The 23,771-nt window shown below is 35.7% G+C and overlaps 1 protein-coding gene across 1 annotated transcript in view; it reads left to right on the forward strand.

Annotated features, from left to right (window-relative positions):
- Positions 1-23,771, forward strand: part of LRPPRC (leucine-rich pentatricopeptide repeat containing) — a 79,674-nt gene that overhangs the window by 36,032 nt on the left and 19,871 nt on the right. The window contains exons 23-28 of the mRNA XM_010155217.1: positions 3,157-3,281; positions 3,923-4,029; positions 15,794-15,862; positions 16,126-16,216; positions 19,527-19,669; positions 19,770-19,854. Of these exons, the coding sequence (XP_010153519.1) occupies positions 3,157-3,281; positions 3,923-4,029; positions 15,794-15,862; positions 16,126-16,216; positions 19,527-19,669; positions 19,770-19,854 (620 nt within the window). The remainder of the gene's footprint in view (positions 1-3,156; positions 3,282-3,922; positions 4,030-15,793; positions 15,863-16,125; positions 16,217-19,526; positions 19,670-19,769; positions 19,855-23,771) is intronic.

Below are 23,771 nucleotides of genomic sequence, written 5' to 3' on the forward strand. Positions count from 1 at the left end.
TTTAATGTAGTAGTGTAGTAAGTATCTTTTGGGAAGATAAAAGGGTGTTTGGCAGGCATAAGTTTGTACAGAAAGATTGCCAAATATTTTCAGATGTTTGGCTGTTTGTAAGCTAAAAATCCTTATGTCTAAGGAGCGTTTTCTTAACATGTGGAAAACCTTTTTTGTGCAGTTCTTTTTTTGCACTAGTGAGTCATAACAATAAACACATTAAAATGTTACCTGTACTGAAAATTTGAAGCCTACACTAAGTTCCTAATTTTTATTGTACTTTCCTAGCAGGATGGTAAAAACTGCTTACAAAAGTAGTTGCTGGTACTTATGTGGAATTCATTCCAGTTTTTGACAAGAAATACTGCAGGTTGTTGAATAAGTTGTATTAACTCCAGTACACCCATAAGCTTGATGTTTTTTTCTTTGGAGTAGTAGAACAAACAATTTCTTTGTAGGGGCTGAACTTTTATACCTTTTATTGTTTTATAGCTGATTGTTGCCAGTTTTATCATTTATCTGTTTTATAAACGCTGTTCTCTAGCAAACTGTGGATGACTGGTTGGTTGCTAGAATGCAACAGAACAAATATATCAGATTTCGATAGATTCAAAACAAATGTCTAGTAAACTAGTATGTAACGTACTGCCCTCCTTAGTCGCAGACTTGTTCAGATGCCTTTGGGCAGTACCAGTAACAAGTACAGTATTTCCAGTTTTATCTCAGTTCTTTGCTGACTTTTTTCTTTGCCTATACCTTCAGAAGTATATGGCTTCAGAAGTATACATTTAGAGACTAGAAAACTCTTAATGTTCCTGTTTGAATGACATTCCAATTATTCATTCATTTATTGATAGCTTTGACCTAAAAACAGTCACTTTAATCCTTTAGGAATACAGCTGAGACAATACTGTGGCTGTTTGAGCTTCAATGTGAAAAGCTAGATTTATCACTGAAAACTTTAATTTGAATGTATAAATGTTGTTGTGCCTCCTTAGAAATTGAGTAGTTTTTTGTAAAACTGCTTTTTTAGATGTTAACTGAACTTGCATCTAAAGCAGGAGAAAAATACTGATTATATGAAGCTTTATATCTGTCTGTGGTAACTACCATAGTATTTCTCTTTTATGACAGTAATCTAGCCTGCAACATCTACTTGCAGTTTTGAAATTAACCTGTAATTTAGTCTTCACCCCAAATGACAAAAATTCAAATGACTCCATGGGGTGCCAGAAGATGCACTGTAAACAGGGCTCAGTAAGGGGGATAAGGTAGAAATCCATCATCTTAACTTCATTTTCAAAATGCCAGTATTACTGAACAAAATTAATTCTTCTGTCTTTTACTCTTAAAATTTTTAAAATAGTAGCTTAGATGAAGGTAGTATATGGTAGGTAGTCTAGATAGTTCATTCTTTGAAAAAGCAAAATCTGTGTTCCACGAGAAATGCAGTATGAGGAGGGGACATCTGAATTTGGCTTGTTTTAACAGTAATAACTCAATTTGTTAAGGTTTGGTTGATCAATACTAAAGTTGCTTTAGAAATGCAAAATCATTATTTCAAGTCAGTTTTGTTATGACCTTCAGCTGCTGCTAAGTGGGGGTTTTTTTGACATTTTTTTTGTTCTGATTCGTTTTGTTTTCCTTTGCCTACTTCTACCACCTTTATTTGATAAGCCTTTTCAAATCTAAAATGCAGTCTTGGCTACTTGCTACATTTTGTGCATGTCATCTTGGTTTGCTTCAATTTCAGTTTAAACCTCCCCCTTCGAAAAATAACTTCACATATTGTGTTTTTCTGTTAACAGTGTTTGGCATTGTCCTCTGTGGGTTTTGGTTTGGATTTTTAGATAGGGTTGTAATCCTTTGAAAAAGGGTCTGCAGCAGATAATTTAGTTCTGCTAGTTGCACAGTGCAGAATGTTAATTTATATTTGTTGTTATTTTAAATTCCAGATCTGATTATTTTTATGGCTTTTCTGTTTTGCATTTTAGCTATGTCCGCTTCTGAAGGCGTTAATACCATATACACAGGGAAAAAAGTTAGCAAAGGACTGTGACAACAATGGAAATGTTGTACTTGTTACTAGTATTTACTGCTCAAAGGCTCCTGAATAAGTGCATTTAAGGAAGTTGGCATCTTGTGCACTAATTTACTAGTACCATAGATACGTGCTTGTGCCATGGCTTTGTGTTATGGATAGGCCAACATAAAATACAGTTTGGTACCTTTATATATTGTTAAATTAATTGCAAAAATCACACTATTATTGCTGAAAACATAATTGGATTATGACCTTTGTATAGGGTGGAAAAATGCTAGCTCTCAGTTGCAATTAAGTGGAAATCAACAGATGATTTATAGTCTGTTATGATACAAAACAAATACAAAGTAATTTAAAGAGCTGTGGTCAACTTAGCTAAGTCTGGAGATCTATACTGAAATAAAAATCCTTTGGAAAAATTTCGAAGAGCTTAAAAATTGAAAACGTCTAAGCAGAGACATTTGGATTTACTATAATGTGCACAATATTACTTATTAACAAGAAAAATAGAACTCAATAGTCTGTTATGATACAAAACAAATACAAAGTAATTTAAAGAGCTGTGGTCAACTTAGCTAAGTCTGGAGATCTATACTGAAATAAAAATCCTTTGGAAAAATTTCGAAGAGCTTAAAAATTGAAAACGTCTAAGCAGAGACATTTGGATTTACTATAATGTGCACAATATTACTTATTAACAAGAAAAATAGAACTTTTAAATACAAACTGAAATTTCTGTGGAATTGGGGTTTTGTCACAATAGTAGATAGCAGAACTTAAAAATTTTACTTCAAAAATTAAGTGCATCCAGTGATGAAGAGTGTTCTCACTGTTGGTTAATTTGGAATGAACAGTGGTCATGGAGTCAAAAATTATACAGCCAAGAGGTATAAGCATAAATCTGTAGTTTTGTTTTCATTTCTGTGGCTGTCAAGCCTATGTGGTGTGTGTTTGTAGGAAAACCTTTACCTGTTGTCTAAAAATAACTGTAGCACATTCACTCTTGGTTTATAGACTGCTGAATGAATTTACCTTAGATTTGAAAATTTGAAGGAAGGTTCAGCATGCACTGCTCATGCTTGGAAAGTTTGATTGTTTTTACTCTTGTTTCCTTCCAAAAGGGATGACATGCCTGCAGCTCTGGAAGCTTTAATGAACTGTTACAAGAAGTATGGTAAAATTCTTCAGCTTCACAACGTCTACTGTAGACTGATAGAAAAAGGAGACGCTGATCTTCTGCAGAAGGGTCAGTTGGATGTAGTCAAATGCTGTCTGGTTATATGGAATGTTTTCTGGAGGCTTTTTTTCCATGATTTGTATATGATTTCTTTCAATTGAAAGAAAAAAAAGAAGTGTTTCTATGTGTATTTTCAGAGCACTTAAGTGATGCCTTCGTTCTTCAGATTCAAAATTGATATTAATTTTAAATGTAGAAGAATCCCAATGTTTGGATAATACAGCATCAAGCTCTCAAAGATTAGTGCTAATACTTGTTCTAGCTACGTGTATTACTGTTAAACAACTTAATAGTAACACAACCCTATAGTAAAACAACATCTCTGTTTCTCAAATAGTTGTGCAGCTAAAAAACCCTATATCCTAGCCCTTTACAAGTAGAGAATGCCAATATGTAGTCTGTCTGTTTTGTTCAAAGAAATTCAAAAGGTAGTGCAGATAAACAGAAAAATATTTTTAAAATGCACAACTGCAAAGCGACAACAAATTTTATAGTATGTTGCAATCATTCTGTATGTTTCAAAATTAATTTCCTCATAGCTTATTCTTCGAGATTTGTGATGCCTGGAAAATATTAGTAGTAATATCTGATGTATACATTAAAATGCTTCAACATATTTAGTCAATTAATGAGTTTTATTCTGTCTTTAGTTTCAGATTTCATAAGCAGAGAATATGGTGACATGATGGCTCTTTATGATCTCTTCTTCGCCTTCTTGCAAACAGGGAAATACAAAGAGGCCAGGAAGGTCATTGAGGTGGGATTTTAACTATAGTACTCTAATTGTGCAGCTATTTAGACTCTTAATTAGAAACATTTAAAGTTTTTAACCTTTAATTAGACTTGTTCTGATTCATGTTAATAGAATTCAATCCTAATAATAAAAAGCCTCGACCAGCTTTATTTTGTATAATTACAGTTCAGAAGAGAGAGAATCTGTTGTATATTGAAATTGTTTCCTCACTTTTTCAAATTCACTGTTATATATCAAAATGATATTTGCATATTAAATATCGGATTGTGGAACAATTAAATTAAACTGGCATTCCAAATCCTCTTTCCGAAGGAATTCTTTGTTCTTAAAAGCACTGGAATTTAATTTGCTGCAGACCATGCTCAGATTTATTTGTAATGCTTGTCTACAAGTTAATCAGCCAAACAAGCGCTGTCTGCTACTGTTTGGCATTTAATTTTGTATTTCTTCTCTCTCTCTCTTTTTCAGGATAGTAAGCAGCTTATAGGAAGTGGTAGGTGACAAACTTGGTCTATTTAGGATTAGTATATTTTATCTAGACTTGATTGAAATTGTGCTTACTGAAATTGATAAGTCAAAGGGGCAGCTGCAGAGTCTGCCCAGATTGTGATTATTTTTCTTCTTAACACAGTTGTATGTTTTTTTAAATGCTGCATAAGTTTTCTGGTTAATGTGGGGGAGGAGGCATCTTTCACAAAAAGTAACGTTTTGTCCTCATCGTTTTTGTATTACGTACATACACAACTCTGTAACCTAATTTTGATCTTTTTTTCCTTCTTAAGACAAAGTACGCTTTTTCCCTAATTTCCCCTAAAATGTTTGAAATACCAGTTATCCCCACTTGAATTATCTAATAGAATTCTTGCATTTAAAAACATCATAACTGAGGACAAACTGCTTGTTTGTCTGTGGTGGAACAATACTGTCCTGCTGCGGGGTATGTGGAAATTGCCAGGCACAATGTTGAAGCATTGATGGTTTTGTTCTCAGAGGGTTTTTTGGAGCTCAAAGTCTTATAATAGAGAAGAACAGAAATACCAGTATCTGACAGAAGATGACACTGAGGAGTTGAGTTTTTATGGTGATTAAAGCCTATAGTAGGTAAAAGGAGGAAATCTGAGAATTGGAAGTAAAATTAAAGCTAAATTAATAAGACTGGTACTTGGTGTGATTTAGCAGCTGTTTCTTTGATACCGGCATTTAATTTCTCAAAAATTACGGGTGGCTACAGTTCTCCGCTCATGAATAGGATAGTAAGCAAATTACAGATTGTTAGGGCTTTGAAACCTTTGTCATTTTCTTAATAGGTGCCAAAATATCTCTGCAAATACTCAGTATCTATCAGAAATTATGTGGTCTGTAACCACAAACAGACACTTAGGCAAAAAATCTGAACACTTGATATCTGGAGATTAAATGGAAGTTTTCCTGGCTCTTTATGCTATTTAGAGTAGGTTTTCTTGCTCTTGCCTTAACTTCTGTGAAGTATGAATAACAGCTTTTCTGTGTTGTTGAGGAAAAAGAGGTTTTATATTCTGGAAATGGTAGGACTATAGGAATTTAGATAGGAATAGTATGCATGTATTTTACCAGTGGAAAAAGTGGCACAAAATCAGATACTACAGTGTGTTATACTTTAAGTATGCTTTTATTATGTAACAGTATGTTAAGTGTTTTCAAAGCTTTTTTTTCCACAAGAAAGGGCGGGGGGAGAGGCGGGAAGAGAATCTTAAAATGGGCATTTTGCCAAAGAAAAACAATAACTTATGTTGTTTTAAACCACGAACAAGTTGCTGTTTGCTTTTTTTGTTTGTTGGGAATTTAAAGCCTTAATGAATATATTGTGGAAGGTGATACAAGGTGTATAGGTATCCTTTTCTCCAGTCCAGTGGTTCTTGCAACTAAATCACTTCTTCATCATCTCAGATTGGTTTTCTATTTTCCTTTCTCGTGAAATAATATTCAGTAAAGGTGATCAGTTGGTGCCACTTTCTCTCTTTAGATGCTGCTGCATGTTAGGCATGGATTATGTTTCAGCACCTACTTACGTACTGCTGCTTATGGTGGCCAATTGATTTTAGTGATATCATTTGTTTTAAAAGTATCTGTGGAATTAATAAAGAGTATCTAAAAGGGTAGTAAGAAAGTTGAAAAAAACTTTCCTGAGGAGGTAAGGAAAGGAAGACCGTGGAGGATGTGGTTGTTTAAAGTGGGGTGTTCCTCTTTGGAGATTGCTGCCTCTGCTTGCTGGTGCTGTTTTTGGAAGTCAGAGGTACACTAGATGCTTATGTGAAACTTAGTGACAGCTGCTGCTTTGAAAAACATGCAACTCTCAGCCCCAGGAATAGGAAAACAACTCTTAAATCTCAGCTTCTGGTGAAATGCAACTGGGTGACAATAGTGGGAAAGGAAGAATGGTAAGATTTGAGTGAGACTGTAGATGTCACAAATCTGTTGTGCATGCAAATACCTCTATAAGCTCATGTTGTAGGACACGGTCATAGCAAGAAAACGGAAAGCTCTGGGGCTCATCTGCTTGCTGGAAGGGCAGCAAGACCAAGCAGAGAATGAACGAAAAGAATGCACCTGACAGATAGCAGAACAGAAGCATGTGCTGAAGTGGTGGTGTCTCTTTAGAAGCGATGCTAAGTGGAAGAGAAGCTGTGATTGAGAAAACTGAGGGGTGAAATGCAGCCAAGTTCTAAGGCTTTGCAGAGGAGGTCGCAGTTTGCAGTGTTGCTAGACTGCCTTGTTAAGCTTTTGAAAGTCTGTTCTCATTTGTTCTGTGGCAGGTAGCGAGAGAAGAAAAAGCCTTTCCCAGAGGCAGTGCCTCCAAATGAGGTAGCCTTGGCTGCTCTGTAAAGTGGAAGTATTCTATTCTGGCTGTGCCTGGAGAATCCTGAGCCCTTGAAGTTATACTGGTAGATGCTTTTTTGTTTTCCATTGGGAACGATTCTACGATTGGGTGCTGTAGTACATCAAAGAATGATTTAGTCTTCAGTTCTTAATTGCCCCTCAACTAATAAGTTAGCTTTTGTCTTGAGTCCTTCAAAGGTGATCACATCAGAACAAAGTTGTGACATCTCTCTTCTTGTCCCTTACCATAAGGTCACATACTAGCTTACTTTCCCTTGGAGTGGTGCAGCATGATTTCTGTGTCATCAGATCTAGCTCTAGTTACTTAGGATTTTTTTCCTATTTGGAAAGGCAGTTTAAATTGCCTTTTTCCCTTCAGTTTTGTTTTTCATTAAAAAAAAAAAAAAGACAATAAGTCAATTCATTTTTACTTTAAGTAAATAAGCCTACATTAGTTTTTATGTGGTTTGAGAAGAGGATATGAATTTTAAATAAGTAGGATTAGGGAAAAGGTACCTTCAAGAAAAAAGTTTTCTTTACCTGTCTTTCAAAACATTGTCTTACTTTGGAAATATCCAATCATATTTTCTCCTGGAGAGAGATCTTACGTAATTCTTCGTATGTGTTGCTCCAGATAGTATGGAGCTTTAAAAGTTTCCCTGCCTAAAGTAATTAAACTATGGTTGTCTGTCATTTTGGTCCGGTTTTAATTATTTGTTCATCTGTGGATTCTGCCCTGGGATTTCATACTTGCAGCTGTTTTACCTGCCTGATGGCCGAGTATTTCTAGACTCACCCTTTTTCCTTCATTTATTATTCATGCTGAGTGCAATTATCAAAATACTCTCTGAATCTGCATGTAATTAAGCCCGTGTCCACGCTTGGCTTTTCTGGTAGAGTTACTAAGACATGTACCATTAAGAACTGTAACAGTCCTGCGGCAGGCGTTCAAGCAAGCCCTTCTATAAATCTGTTTAGCAGAAGTCTAAACCATGTTTTCATTTACACCTTTAGCCATACTTTGGCTAAAGTATGCAAGGGTTTAAACTGGTGTTAAATCTATTTCTGCACTGTATTGATAAAATCATGACACCTTAATCTGCATTTCATTGGACAACAAAATACTTCTGAAAAAAACCAAAACAGGCACCATGTTAAAAAAGGGTATCAGGTCACTGGTGTTTTTAGTGAGGGGCTTATGGAGTCCTCTGATAGGAACTAGGAGTTGGTAGAGATGTTCAGCTCTTTTTGCTGTTGGGCAGATGATTCTTGAAATCTTTCCAGTTCAAATCACATCAGCTTTTAAATTTAAAATTCTTCCCTCAATGAAAGTGTAAAAGCTCTTGTTTATAATTTTACTGGGAATGAAGACAGAGATGTTTACTGTGTTTGGGATACAGGGAAATATCTCAGAACTGTATGGCAAAATTTTTTAGTAGAAGACCAACCTGTACAAGTTTGCTACTACAAGAGGAGCCTCCCTTGAAAATGGCAATGCATAATGCATGGAGTCAGAATTCTTTTAGTTGGATTTTAATTGTGTGATAACTTTCCTCATCTTGCTCTCATACTAAATATTTATATTTAACAGTTAAATATATCATAACCATATCTCACATATCTTAAGACATTTATGTGAAGACTTGAGGGTACAAATTGTTGTGAAATATTTCAATGAAATGTGTTCCAATGTGAATAAATGCAAGAAAAGGCATTTGCTGCTGAAATTCAAGACCTGACAAAAGAACTGTTTTGGGTGAGTTTAGTGTACAGGAATATATCTATCAACAGATGTCAGGTTAATTCGGGAGGTAAATAGATTTAAGCAAAGAATTGTGACATCCACTGTCAGCAGACCTCAAGATACTAGTTGCCATTGGATTTAATCTGCCATAAAAACAATGAGAGAATATTTCTACTCGATATTGAGAGATTACAACCTTCTTTCATCCAGATTGCTTTTTTTAAGAGTCTACATCATAAAATTGAGTCTTGCTGATTTTATGCTGGAGATAAACTACTAGGAGAAGATGGTTTCTTGATTTGTGACAGCAGGATTTAGAGTTTCTTTAATGTGTAATTTAATGATGGTTATATCTAGTGTCTTAATTTACCTACAAAGACTTATTTTGGTCCTGATGAGGAAAATTAGAACAAAATTTAAATGTTTGTGAATGCAGAATGCAAATGGTATTCGATAACGGCGGTCTGAGATTGAGGAGTAGTTTGTAGGGGGTGTAATAGCTTTTATTAGAGTAACTGTATACAGCTGAGAGGGAGTGGAAAGGATGAAGAGCTTTTAGGCAAGCAAGCCCTATAATTACAGGAAAAGATTAATTTTTTTTCTTACTACTGAGTCCTATTAGTCTAATAAAAGCATTACTTCTTATGAAACTGGACTCTGATACATCTATTAGTGAAGTTGGAATTTGTACCTATGCATGTGTGTATGTGGGTTAATAAAAAAATGGGGTGCTTACTAGTTCAGTGCACATTATTTAGAAGTTCTTAAATACGGCTTTCTTAAAGGAAAGGAGTATGTTTCAAATAAGTAAATTTGGAGATGTCTACTGAACAAATTCCTTCCAGAAAGTGAGAGGGGTGTAATGTGTTTGGAATGTGGGATCATGGTGAGAGCTGTGCGTTTGCTTAGCTCCAGGGACTTTGTGTTAGAGGGAAGATACTACTGAGTTTTATAATGCTTTTTTGTTTCATTATACAACATAAAAACACATTCCAATGTAAAGAGAAAATTTTTGCTGTGTTGTGAGTCTAGAACATCCTTGAAGATTTTGTTTTGAGGATGGTTTTTTGCATATTTTGGATGTCACCTTTTCTTCCAGTGTGGTTATTGCTGTGAAGTTCTCTTATTGTCTAATGATTTTTTTTATAACAGTACTGCATAATTTCTCTTGGAAATCTTACTGATAAACGTAGGATAGTCCAATAGTACTTAAACATACATCAATCTCAGTTGTCAGGAGTAAAGTTGTAAAGCTCTTTCCTATTTTTATTTTGGTGGTTTTGGAAAATAATCAATTTTCTTTACATTTTTCTCTATGTCTGCCTAGTGTACAGCAGCATATATTCCTGTTTATAAGTGAAATAAATAAAATCATGAGTATTTACTCAACAGATACAAATTGTGTTGGTAAAGTCAGTGAACTATGTAATTGACAGAAGCTTTGAGGCTTCAGGAAGAAAAAAACCAAACACAGCAAACAAACAACAACCAAAAAAAAACCCAACCCAACACCTATAATTGGGTAGGTTTTGAAGGTATAACTTGCAGTGGAGCATCTCATGGTTCTCAAAACTCTGATGCGGCACTGGAGTATTTGACCTCATTATCAAACATGAAATGTAGTCGTGTTGAAGGTTCACATGTAATTGTGGTCAAGCTTTCATACAGCTGTCCCTTGCCCAGCAAGTTGTGCAAGTCTCCAGATGTTTCAGATGAGCTTCTCATTAAACAAGCCAGTATTATGGGGTTGGGGTGTGTTTAGTCATTGCTCTTTTCTTTTTTTTTTTTAAGAGAAATCCCATCTTAGTTGTGAGCAGTTAGCAAGGCTTTCTTTTGTTCAGGAATAAAGTGAATGAGGATATCTTTCTGAGCCATCAACAAAGAATTTTAAATCCACAAGAGCTAAACTTCTTTCAAGGTGGAAAATGAACTTGTATACTTCTGGTGCATATACACATGTAGCTCTAGGGTTATCCTGGTAGTACGGTACTTAAGGAAGAGCTGAGCTAGAGAGAAATGTGTTTTATTAGATAGCTGATATGATTGCAACAGGAAAAATGCTTTTTGATGCACAGATTGTTTCCAGGTCCCTCAGTCTTCAAAGCTGCATCTTTTATAAACCTCTCGACCGTTGCATAAAAGTTGGTGTGTTCAGAGCCGGTAATCAGAACAGTCTTCTGTATTTTCTGTATATCCCACTAAGGTACTTCACTTACATTATGCTGTGGAGAGTGTAATAGAAGAAATAGAACAAAGGGGTATACTTGTTTCATACATATGAACAGTGATTTAGGGTTGTTTAAAAAATAGTCTTAATATAAACGTTTTAGTACTTTTTAAGAACTATGGTATTGCTATTTGAAGGTGAAAGAGTATTCAATAAGAGGCAAAAATGTAACGGAAATGCAAGCAATTTTAACCATCTCATCTGTCAGCTACACTGAGATGGCTGCCTAAAGTACAAAACCTTTGTATCTGTATATTCTTTTAATTACACCTACTGCTTAGTAGAACTGAGGACTTCTGCCAGGAGTTTTAATATAGGGGAAGGTTCATGCTTACATACAGTGTTTATATGTTAAAAAACTTTATTCAAGTAAGTTGCCATGTAAAAATATCCCAGGCTTCATTGAAGCTGCATGGATTTTGTGAGATTTTCATAGACATTTTTGTGGAATCAGGGAAAAATCTGTCTTTAAATTAACAACTTCCCATCAAATGTTCTATTTTCAATGATGCTTATGTTAGAGCGAGCTGTTAAAAATGACATACATCAGTTCTTATAGCTGTCTGTTCAAGGCTGTCTGTTTGGAGGAGTAACGCATTTTCTTGCAAGACATTGCTTTGGCATCTAAATCTCAGTAACTGGTTCTGGTACTGGTAACATAAGTCTGTTGTGGCTGCTGATGTAACTCATCATGAAACATTCTTCTTCCTTTAGCAGCATTAGCTGTCTCTTATTATTACTGGCTCCTTCAGCTGCAGAGAGAGGAATGAATGGATCTACCTGTCCAAAAAATACCATCAGAAAATGCAGCATGTATAGCATTTATAAAATTTGGCTGTTTCTTTCCAATATGTTTGGATTTGTGATTATAGTAGAATGTTTCCCGAAGAAAAGATTGAACTTTGGGCAGAAAATGTAAGGATTTAGGAGAAAACATAAAACACTTAAGGAGGGCAGAGTTAAACTTGAATGGTTAGAATTGGTGTGTTACAGTGAACTTATACTGTAAAAGGATAGAATAAGTTGTCCAGAAAATGTAACAATTATTCAGCCAACCACTGCACAGTAGGAATTTGGGGAAATGCAGTGTTGAAAGGTTCAACAAGTCATCCATCTTGGGTCACATATATGCCAAATGAATAGATAATTACACATCCTAAGCCAGCTAGAGCAGAAGTGGTATTCTTTTGGGACATTCTCAACATTCTAAAAGACGTCTTTTAAACAATACCACAGGGCTTCTGGTCTGTATGTTGGTTTTTGTGCTGGTTTTTTTCCCTCTAAGTTTTGTGTTTAAAGAGAGAAAGGTTGCTTTAGGCAATCAGATAGAAGTAAATAAGTATTTTCCATATGTCTTCTGTGAATTACTTAACTTTTTAAAAAATGGTATTGGTCTATTAGCTGTAATAGGTACAGAATGCTAATGTACACAAAACTTACTTGAATGTTTCTATCAGTATTTAAAAATATGGGAAAACGCCAAATAGATGGCTCTGGCAATTCAGTATTTTCCCAGACAATGTGTTCTCTTTCAGCTCTACTAGATAGAAATTAGCTCAGATACAAGTGTTAATACAGCATACATTCTCCTGGTGATTGGAGACACCTGTCTGAAGTGCCTGTTTCTAGGAAGGAGAACAAATCAAATGCTTTCACCATGCTACAGCTGTTGCGTTCATGTGATTTTTGAATGCTGCTTGGCAAAGGTTCTTCTGAAGATGCAGCTTTTTTCTTTTTCCTTCTGGTTACTTCTCCTTTCTGTGTGTGAAGGTATAGGATCAGTGTGTAAATTAGTGTAGGGTTTTATGCTGAGCCTCAGAAAGACAGTAACAGATGCGATCAAAAGTCACGTGTGGAGCTCTGCTTAGTCTGGAGAAGAAACAGTGGAAGAGGAATTATTATATATACCACTCATTAAATTAATATTAAATTGAGAGGATAGAGAGTTGTGCCTTGTCTTCCAATACAAAATCTAGGGACTTCAAATGAAGCTAGTAGAAGCTAGGCTGAAAACATACAAAAAATATTTTTGTTGTTTTCTGGAGAAGGTAGTTGAGGCAACCCTTTGACAAAAGATCTTATGAATGATAAATCTTAGAGTGTCCCAGTGCAACAAGAAAAGCTCATGGAAGAGAAATCACTTACGAGAATCAGTGTGACCCACTGAACCTCAGGTAGTTGGAGACCAAAAGAGCACGAATGCGGAAGTATTGCTGGGTGTTCTGTCATTCCATATGCTCCTATAGTCACTGTTAGAGAGAGGATAACAAGCTAGATGAACTTTTGGGTTGGTACAGTACAACTGTTTTATATTCCAAGAGAATGTAAAAGCCAAAAAGCCTTCCTGTTTAGTTTATATTCTGCATTAATTTTTTGAGTCCTCAGTAGTTGTTTCATTCTTTAAAGCAGTGAATATCTTAAGTCTTAGCATGGGTTTTGGGGGATTTGTTTGTTTGTTTGTTTTAATTTAATAATAGATTTTTTTTTAGTCCATTCAAACAATATCAAAGTAATAAATGAGAATTTGGAAGAGTAATTAGACCAGCAGGTTTTTACTTAATTTTTTTATTCATTACATTTTTGATTCTGTATAGTAGTCTGCTTTATTGTAGAAAGTCTGCTTCCTGCTAAATGCAATGTTTAAAATTCCCTAAGATGGTAGGGGATAAGCTACAAATATGGACTATCAGGCAAGCCCTGGAGATTTAGTTAATCTGACCTAGATGTTCTTTTGATGATTGAGACCTGCAGTATGTGAAAACACTTCTCAATTTCAAAATGAAGCACAAGGATATCTGTTGTATAACTCAGCTGTCCTTGTAGTGACAGACACATCAATCATTCCTGAACAGGAAAGGATTTACTATAAAAAGTTTGTAGCTTTGGAGCTGTTGAGTTCATTGGCATTCGGATCAGCAATGATATTGGAAGTTGTAAGTGAATTCAGCATTTGAATTTTACCATGTCCTAAAGAGGATTAGCTACAAATGCAGGGGACATACTTTTTTCTTTTTCATTTCCAAGAGCTTGTTGTATAAGACGTTAATTCTTGACTTACTTCTCAGCATATTTTATGTGAAACTGCTTGGTAGCTCTTAAAAAAGCACTGAACAGGTACCTATAGACATAAATAATTGTGGAGGAAAAAAAGCAGGTTCCTGGAAGGCACAACCGTTATATATACCACTTCTGAATACTTGAGAAGCCACTATTTTTCTGTAACCTTTTGGGTTGAGACTATTTTTATAGTACAGTTAAACACACAAAGAAGATGCTCCATGTTGAAGAACTGCGGGGTTAATGTCGTATTTTTTAAAAACCTTACAATGATTGCACAAAATGGTTTGGATGATTGATGGGATTGTGTGGCCTAACATTTACTCTGCAGATCACTGTTTCCAATATATTTAGCAGATTTTAGTAGTTTTGGCTGAAGTTTTACATGCTGGTTTTCTGGTGTGCGCTGAATTATTTCAGAAAGATGTGATCATAGTAATTCTGTGCTTGGAGAATACAGGAAAAGGAAATTATCTGTGTTAAAAATAAAGAAGGTAAATTGACTTTTTCAGTGGTATTTGCTTCCACTGTTTTGGAACTGAGACTCAAAGACAACAGGTTTTGTTCAAAATGCCTTTTTTATGTTAAGTAGTGTTTAAATTTTGGAAGTTGCACTTCATGTTGAAACAGTAGAGAGGACTTATAATATTAACAGCTAAAAGTCTTCAAGAGACAAAACACTTGTTTCTCTGTAGGGATGAACAGGCATTTCCTTAGAATTGCTTTGAGCTATATGAATGTGAGTCTGGGTACCTGAAATGAATCTTCTCTGTAAATGATCCTTGTGCTAAAACAAGGGAGGATAAAGAAAAAATTTAAGTACTCTGTGGGAAAGGGAATGTGAGAGGTGAAAATAAATGATGGATGCTTTGCTCACAGGTGTTCTGTATGACTTTTTTTTTCGATAACGTCAGATGTAAGTACTAGCATGCCTGTAACTTTTTTCTTTAAGAACTTTGAATTTTCCTATATGTATTTAAGTGAAGGAACAGATATTTTTATTTTGGTCTGTGGTGCTGAGAAGGTACCACGTGGTAGTCTGTACCAGATGGAGTTTCCAAGGATTGAAACTGTTCTGAGAATGTGTATTCTGTAGCTGTTGTCCACTCGAAACTACAGAGGAATGAATAAGCAAAGGTTCATCAAACCAAGGAAAACCAATAACAGAAAACTGTGGCACGTTAACTATTGTCCCTTGGTGTACATGCACTTAAGAGCAAGCCTTTGTTCTAGGGCAGGAATTGCCTTTCTTAGTGTACCTGGCATCTGCATTGGCAGCCATGATACAGTTGTAACAGTTACTGCTCTGTGAATTCCTTTTTTTTCTTACCAAGCAAGAGAAGTTGATATCTAAAACCACTGTTGTTTGTAGGTATTTATAGTTGTAAGGAAGTGGTGAATGTTAGGAGAGAAGAGGTACCGAATGCAGGCGTTGCGTTTGAGAGGCATGGTTTTCTAGTTCTTAAGACACTGTAGTGGTGTTGAATATGAGCATTTCATTGTGAAGATAGTTTGGAAACATTTGGTGTAATTTTTGCCATGAGTAATGCAAATTGTTATCGTGGGTAAGAGCAATATTACTCAATTACTGTGGTGATAGTAAAGAAACTGAAATGTTAAATATCTGAAGTGTATTTTAAATCAACTCTATTGGCAGCGTTCAACCAAAAAGGAAAAAAGTCTTGAATAAAATGAATTCAAGTTTTGAGTTTCTCTAGCTTGATTATTTCTGAACTTATGGTCTCGAGGTTTCAAAAAATTCAGGTTTCAAAAAAATACAAAAGAAGAACTATGAACCTTTATTATGAGTGCATGTATTATGTCTACATTTCCTTACAATGTTCTGTGTGAAATAGTGTGTTTCTTGTGCAAATATTTTACAGACTCCCGGCTTGAGAGCACACTCTGGAAGGTTGCAGTGGTTTGCAAAAAAGTGTATAGCAAATAATCAGGTACGTAGCTTGTATGATATCTGCTAAGTAACTGTCATTATATTCCATGAAAAATTGTTTTGAAATATTTGATTGCTTGATTTTTATGTTTGTGAAAAGACGTGTGACAGGCTGATGAGGTGAACTTAATGCTCTGTGTAAATGCTGGTGTATACTTAAACAGAAATATTATTTTAGCTGAATGCACACAGCATGTAAGTGCACATATATAGCAAAATAATTGTTTGGCTGAGGTACAATGGTATTCTTCATTCTTTTTAAAGATGGACGCTTTGGAACACTTGGTAGAATTAACTCAAAATCTATTTGAATGTGATAGAGATGAGATGTACTACTACCTGCTTCAACTGTGTGGTAAGTGAGCTTGTGATCCTTTTTCATGTTGTAATTTGTCTTCTTTTGTGGCTGGAGACAGGAAATAATCCTGAATTGAAGAGTTTTATCCTGATAAGCAGTTAGCCTGGACGCTGTTTCTGAGGTATCTTGCAGGGGGCAAGTACACATGGTCTTTTATCTGCAGACTGCAACGCTTACATAAAACTTATATAGTACAAGTCTTCCAATCCAATTGTCTTGTGTCCTAATTGAAAGTTTACTCTGTTTTGGGTTTTAATATATATGCTTAAAGAAGAAAACTGCTCATTTGTTACAACTTCGTAACTGATAAAGATCTGGAGTCTCCTGTAATTGGACCTGGTTTGCAAAGGTGCATTTTTTAAAAATCTACCTATTCTTCAGCAGCCACAACCTAACTACTGCATCATTTATAGGAATGGAACGTTTTTTAAAATTAAAAGTTCATTTCTATGCTACATACTTAGCGTAGGGTTAATGTACAGTGGTTTTCATTTCATTTTTTTTTTTTCCTCTAGTCTGTGCTGGTTTTATTATTCAGTGTATCATACTTTATTATACATAATAAAAATTTTGAAAACTTTACTAGTTATTTTAAAGTCTTGGCAAAACATTTTGTGTGAAGAGCACTGACTAGTAAATTGGGACATAGAGCATTACAGGGATTGCTATATACTTCAGTAGTGTGTGTGTGTGTATATATATATATATATTAAAAAAATGAGCCATTACAGCAATTTAATATATTTGGTCATGGGGAAATTAGTGTTTGAGCTTGCAGTAATTTTGGGTTGTTCCCCTTGTTTGGTTGACTAGAACTAGCAATATTTTAATGATAAATAAAATACTATTCAAACTCCCTTTTTTCTTCTCATATGCTTCTTCCCCATTGCACTTAACCACAAGCAGAAGGGATAAGTACTTCCACCAAAAAGTATGACCAAAAACCCCTCAAAAACGTTGTTGGTTTTCATATTCTGAACAGCCTCAGAAAGCTTCAAAACTGAATTCTAGTATTGCCCAATTCTGGCTTTGCACGTACTGGTTCACCATCAAAAGTCACCAGGGCCTGTATAGCAATCTTGTCTCAACAGGGAGCCTTCCTATTTCTCCACTCATCCTGTTCACCTCTGGCAGTGACCAAGTCTGACAGTGTGCCTGCTAGGAAGAGGGTCTAAGAAGATACAATTTATCAAGTTCTGTCATGGAAAATCTTCAGTCTTCTTTCAAAAGACAAAACCAATTTCATCTACTCAGAGCAGCGGAAAATGTTTGTGTGTTTCTGTCACCATAAAAGACAAAAACCATGCACATTCCAATCAAAGCTGCCCCAAGCACAAGTAGAGAGTTATCATTGTGCACCTAAGCCAGAACTTTGATTTTAAACCTATAAAAGAAGGAATCTACCATGTTGTCCAAGCTGTGATCAAAAATGTTCAACACAATGCATTTGATTTTTGTAGTATCACAGAATAATTTATACTGGAGAGAGCCTTGGGAGTTTTAGGCCTAGCCCTTTCCCAGACTAGGACAACTTCAGTGAGATCAGCTCATGTCCTTGTCTAGTAAAGTTTTGAGTGCCTGCAGGAGTGGAAGTCAGCCTCCCTGGGCAACCTGTTTCAGGATTTGATCATCCTCAGATACTCCACTGCCGCAACTTTTAACCATCACTTTTCGTTTTTTGCTGTGCACTTCCAAGGAGAGACTGACTTGCTCTTCTTTGTGACTGTCAGTTAGGGGATCTAATTGCTGTCTTCAGTTACCTGCTAGCCTGCTTTTCTCCAGGTTGGCCAGAACTCATCATCTTCAACTCCTCTCTTCACCTGCTTCAGCCCCCTGTCTGCCTTGATGGCCGAGTTTGCACCAGCTGCCAGCATCTTTTACAGTTATGGAGCCCAGAACTGGACACAGTGTTGTAGATGTGGCCCCACATGTGTCAAACACATGAAAAAAGAGTTAAGACATTCTCTGTCCTACTCTGTCAACTGCCATAGTAATCTGCTTTAAAATGTTATGTGCAGTATTGAGTATTTAAAACCAGTGTTTTTATTAGACTTAGGCTAGTCACCGTGGTTGCTGTTGCTTCTAAAAAGTTGAAGTGGTGCCAGAACCTTGCTGAAAGAGGGCTTGGATCTTGAGCCAGCCCAGTTACATATCCTTGTGTTTTCCTAAACCCGTGCTGCTACTGGACAGAAGAGAATACTGCACTGTAGTGTTTCAGTACTGCATTGCAGTACTGCTTGCAAAGCATTACACGCTGCATTGAAATACCGACTTTACGACAATTCTAGAGAATATCCAAGTGCTGCTTCCGTGTGTTATGACTTAGTCCAGTGGAGCCTAAGCTACAGAACAGCTGAAGTTCCTTAATGGAAGAGCAGAAGGAAAGCTGCGGTTACAGGCTGAGATACTGCCGTGTGAACGATTGATTCCGTCATTGGCCTTCTGACTCTGCCTTCTTCCCTTGCATCCCTTCGTTTCTGGGATTCTGGCTTAAACCGTGGAAGGAACAGATTGTCATGAGCAGATGTTGGGGTTAGGTTCCTCTCAGTAGGACCTACAACCAAAGTCAGTGCTGTTGTGGTGACTTATGGTAGGAGACACAGAAAACCCACCTGCTCTATGTAGTTAAATAGTAATTAACTGTTTTCTGTCACAAAGTCCAGTTTTCTGTTTGTTTGCAGTATTGTGCAGTGTAACGTACACAAATTGCTGTTCTTGTCCAAAGCGGTGGAATTATCCTGTGAATTTGATAGCAATTCATTAAGCTTTTCAAGAAACTACCTTTTGCTGTTTTTGGATGTGCTTTTTTATTTTTTCTTGGTGAAATTAGAGCCTGAAGGTGTAGAACTCTACTTTTACTTGAAAGGGGTGAAATTCTGGGGTGTAGATGCTCTAAGTAGCAACATAACCAGAGGATTTAATTTCAAGAGTTTCAGAATAAAATTTAAAAGGGGTACCTTAGAATGTTAATGTTTTGTAATAATTTAAAATTTTTTGTAATTGTTTTGCGATTAACAATCAAGAATATTAGAACTGATGAGCTAGGAAGAACACTTCTGCAATAGTTTTGAGTGGATTTCTCATTCATTTGAAAATTCATACCATCCTTTTCGGGTTTTTTCTTGTTTGTATCTTCTGGTATCCTTTGTGTATTAAAAGTATTTTAGAATTTTTCACGCTGATGATCACGTGAAACAGCAGTACGTAATTAATTGATGAATTATTTTCCAAAGGTACATTTCTTTAATCACTTTATGTTTGTATACTCTAAATGTGCTTTTATTTAAAGATTTTAATCTTGTTTCAGAGAACAATGCTGACTGGGGAAAGGCTGAAGCTGTTTGGACTAAAATTCAAGAAGAAAATGTTGTTCCTCGTGAGAAAACACTAGCCTTGCTGGCTGATATATTTGAGAAAAATGGTCAGGTTGTTCCGTTTGAGGTACCTAAGGTAATTGGAGTTTAACTTTCCTAGCTTTTGAATGTGTTTCTTTCCATTTCAAGATGTCAACAGATAGCATTACAGTAACTTCAACAATTTTGTTTTAAAGGTTACATATGAAGATACCAGAAGTTTTGGTTCTGGTGGGGAAGAAAGAAGAATAAGGGTGCTTTGCAAGAAAAACAATGCAAAAGGTAAACTGAAAACCACTGGGTTTTTACCCCTTCAACATTAATTTTAAGATTCTGATTAACTACGGGGCAACAGACGCTTCCTGCTGCTTTTTGCTGGTTTGGTATTATGTTAGGAAAGGTACACACTGACGTTACCTGCCAGTGTTCTGCTTCAGAAGCTGATACGAGAAGGATATGCTAAATTATTTAAAATGTCACTCGAAATCCTGACTTTTAAATGCATGTTTGAAAGCCAGTCTGTGGTGAAGTTGCCAATTTTAAAATTACTGAATTATGGCTGGTCTGTAGTTCACTTTATACTGTGGGTTAACATCACGTTCTAGACTTTTAAATGTTTCCATTAAAAACCAGAAACTAAATTTATGTACAGGATTGGTGCTAATATTACCATTTTTATGGTTCTCAGAAAATCTAGTTGTTTGGTCACAAGCTTTATGGTGTGAGACATGAGAAGTGTAGTGAGAATAAAGTTTAATATGGAGTGAAATAGCTGGGACATGTTTATGAGAAGGCAGTTACCTATTAACAGTATTTGTTCAGAGGTTTTTGTATTTGCCCCTGCTGTTGAAGTCTTAATATCGGAATTTGTTCCAAAATATACTTCAGGTACCTTATTTAGGCTATATATTTGGCAAATAAATTCATTAGATGAGATTGAATGAGATGGGACCATGATATGGAGATAATTATTGCTTGCTTCCTCTCTGGCTTTTATCTGTTAGTCTGTTTTCTACTTGTTGGTGTTGCAAGGGTGTTTATTTCGATTTCGATTTGAAGGTAGGATTTAGTGTGTTGCTTAGTGCCTTTAACTTCTTCACAGCCAAAGTTGAAGCTGTCAGTGTTTCCCTATAGAATTTGTTAACTTTTCCTCCTGTTGCTCCTCCACCCCCAAAGAAATACACAGGCTGTGAACAAAGATCAAATCTGTGTCCTCACAGCTCACTGTGCCACCCTGTAAATAAAATGGCCTTATTCAAAGATCATTTCAGATCAATTCTGCTATGAAAAATTAATAGCTCTTCTGTGCAAACTTCCCTGACTCGGGTAAAACCAGGACTAACTTGTGCATGGGTATTGTCATTTGTATATAGAAAGGAGGAGTGTACTTAGTGCAGTTCCTTTGGCTCAGTCTGAGTGTAAATCAGTGCAAATCCATTCCTACCCATCTCATCCCAAAGCAGAGTCACAGGGGCGGAACTAGCATTACTGTGCCTTCCAGGGTGGGGAGGAAATAATTCCATTTCTGGCATTTGCCAAGGTGCAGAGCATTTGAATATTCTGGAAATCTTTTTTTTTTTTTTACTTATACTATGACAGGTAACCAGGTATCTCACTTGAAAGCAGATTAGAAAATAAAATCATTTCTTTAAACCTCTTCTTGCTAAATGAGGAAGATTTTATAAATACATGATATCTAGTTGTTTTCCTCTCTGAGTGTTGTTAGTATTTTTAACAGGTTGAACAGAGATCTCTACGCTTTTGAGTTTTTAAAAGAAGAATCTGTCAGTCTTTCACATAGTTAACTTCTGTTGTTGGTGAAAGGACCCTATAGAGTCTGGGTATTCTGTACACAGGGAGCACAATCGCATATGAAATTAAGAATCATGTATTATGGCAGAAATAAAATTACTGCTTTCAGGAAATTCTTCATGCTTCTAAATTTTGGGAATCAAAAGAAAACATGAGACAGAAGTACTTTTCACTGAAAGCCAGGCAAAATTATTCTATATTATTTCATAACATAATTCATAGAAGTGTATCCTGTGCGTTTCATATCTTAAATGATCAAGTGGGGAGCAGGAGGAAACTGAATATGCCTTGGACCTTGCAGGGAGACTAATTTAAGACAAAAATATAACATACAACTACTAACAGTCTATGATGACATTTGATACTGAATTTATCAGTAAATTATTCCTGTGTATTCTTTTATTAAAGGTGCAGTATTTGAGAAGGAGGTGGTCTGAGTCTGTTGGGAATTAAGGGAAAAAAAAAAGACAAATGTTGGGAAACAATTCCTCTTACTGGGAAACAGTTTCTCTTTGTCTTTAAAAAAAAAAAAAAATTTAAAAAATGTAAGCTGTCAGTTTTATATAACAGTGTAATGTACTGTTGATGTGACTGTAATAGGGCAAAATATAAGCTTTTTCATAGGAAAAAGATTTAACTTAATCTAGTTATGTTACTTATTTAATGAATTTACCAGCTCTGACATGGAGGGATTTTCAAAATCTGTTCTCTGAAGTGCATGATCTATGCAAAGTCGTATTTTCATTTTTATCTTGATTCTTCTGTGTGAGAACTTTACTCTAGGGGATCATGTTACACATAGCCCAAACAGTTGCAATTACTGAAACAAATTTGACTGTCTTGAAGTGAGACTTTTTTGGCAAGTTGTCACTTTTCTAACAAATCTTTCTACCTGAAATAGCTAGTACAACACAATATGATTTTGAAACCAAGAACTGTCTTTTGAATGCTGATATACTTTAGTTATTTTAGATGACATCTGAAGAAGTAATAAGCTGATCATACCCGATAGGGCATATGTCTCAATTCAAGACTCATCTAGTTACACTTCAAACATGCTACCTGCACTGATGCAAATTAAAGTTAAGATCTGAATAGGATAATCATTCTGAGGTCAGGAGTGACATGCACCACAAAACATCCTAGTAAAGGAAAAAGTAATACAGAGATTTTTACTTTTTCATTGAACTAGTCATTACAAAAAAAGATTTAAATATATTCCCTTTTAGAAATAGTTTGTGGACTGGGGTAGTTGATGGTAACGTATGCTAGAAATCATGTCCACTGGTGGCAAGGTCTGTTTCTCTATCCAACTGATGGAAAGCAATATTCAAACACAGGATGAAATAATTAGTTACGCTTGTAATAGATATACCAGTGAAAGGGTTTTTGTTATGGCTGACTGTGATTGCTAGTCTACTGGTGCCTCAGATTTCAGAGAAGTGGAAGAAAATCTTTCCCACTAAATTTAAGTGTAAACACTCTGAATGCTGGTGTTCAGCATCTGAACAGGCAAGAGAGTGCAGCATGTTGCAACAGCCCAAACTTTAACCTCAGACCTATAAGTAAATGTGGTGGATTACAAGACCTTTCTTTTGCAGTCCTGTGGTTGTTTTATTGGTCTTCTGGTTGACAATGCAATCAGTACTGTAATGTCAGACATCAGTCATATTCTCTCTCCATGGGTCTCACGTCTCTTGTCTCTCTCATATACATGAAAGTCTCATGCACAGTAGTGGATTTCGTTTTTACTTTGGTATTCTTATCCTTTATCCCTGTTCATATATGCTCCAAGCATCCAAACTAGATTATGGATGGCAATGATAATTCTCATTTTTAACTTGTGTGTTGTAAATAACAAATATGCGTAGACAATTTTGTGCCTACATTTCAGGAGGCTTGTATGTATACGCTTTGGTTGAAGAACTTTAATATTCAAACCAAAAGGCACACCTACAGTTTTGGTTTGGGGAATGCCAGCTTAAATTTCTGCAGCACACTGTAGTAAATGCTATTAGTGTGATGCTTCTTGTGACAGTAAGATTCAAATGAGTTGTCATCATCTTTACTTTCAAAGTATTAGAAAAAAAAAAAAACCCTTAGCTGTGAAATTTGTAATGATAGTCCAAGTATTTCTGAAAAGTTTTAAAGGTTATTGTGGCTGTGATTTGAATTAGCAAAGGGATTATTTTTTGAGTTTCATGAAACGAAACATGCAGTGACACTTCAGATGTAAAAGATGATTTGTGGTTCTTAACACAGCTTTCTAGCATATGTTACAGTCTGGATAGCAGCTTTAGCTGCATGTTTATAGCTGCATAATCTTGTTTCAGAAAAATAAATGACTGAAAAGTGTGCTTATCATTTTTTCCCCCTTTTTGGTAACA

Source organism: Eurypyga helias, unplaced genomic scaffold (genome assembly GCF_000690775.1).
Source record: "Eurypyga helias isolate BGI_N326 unplaced genomic scaffold, ASM69077v1 scaffold7227, whole genome shotgun sequence".
Lineage (NCBI taxonomy): Eukaryota > Metazoa > Chordata > Aves > Eurypygiformes > Eurypygidae > Eurypyga > Eurypyga helias.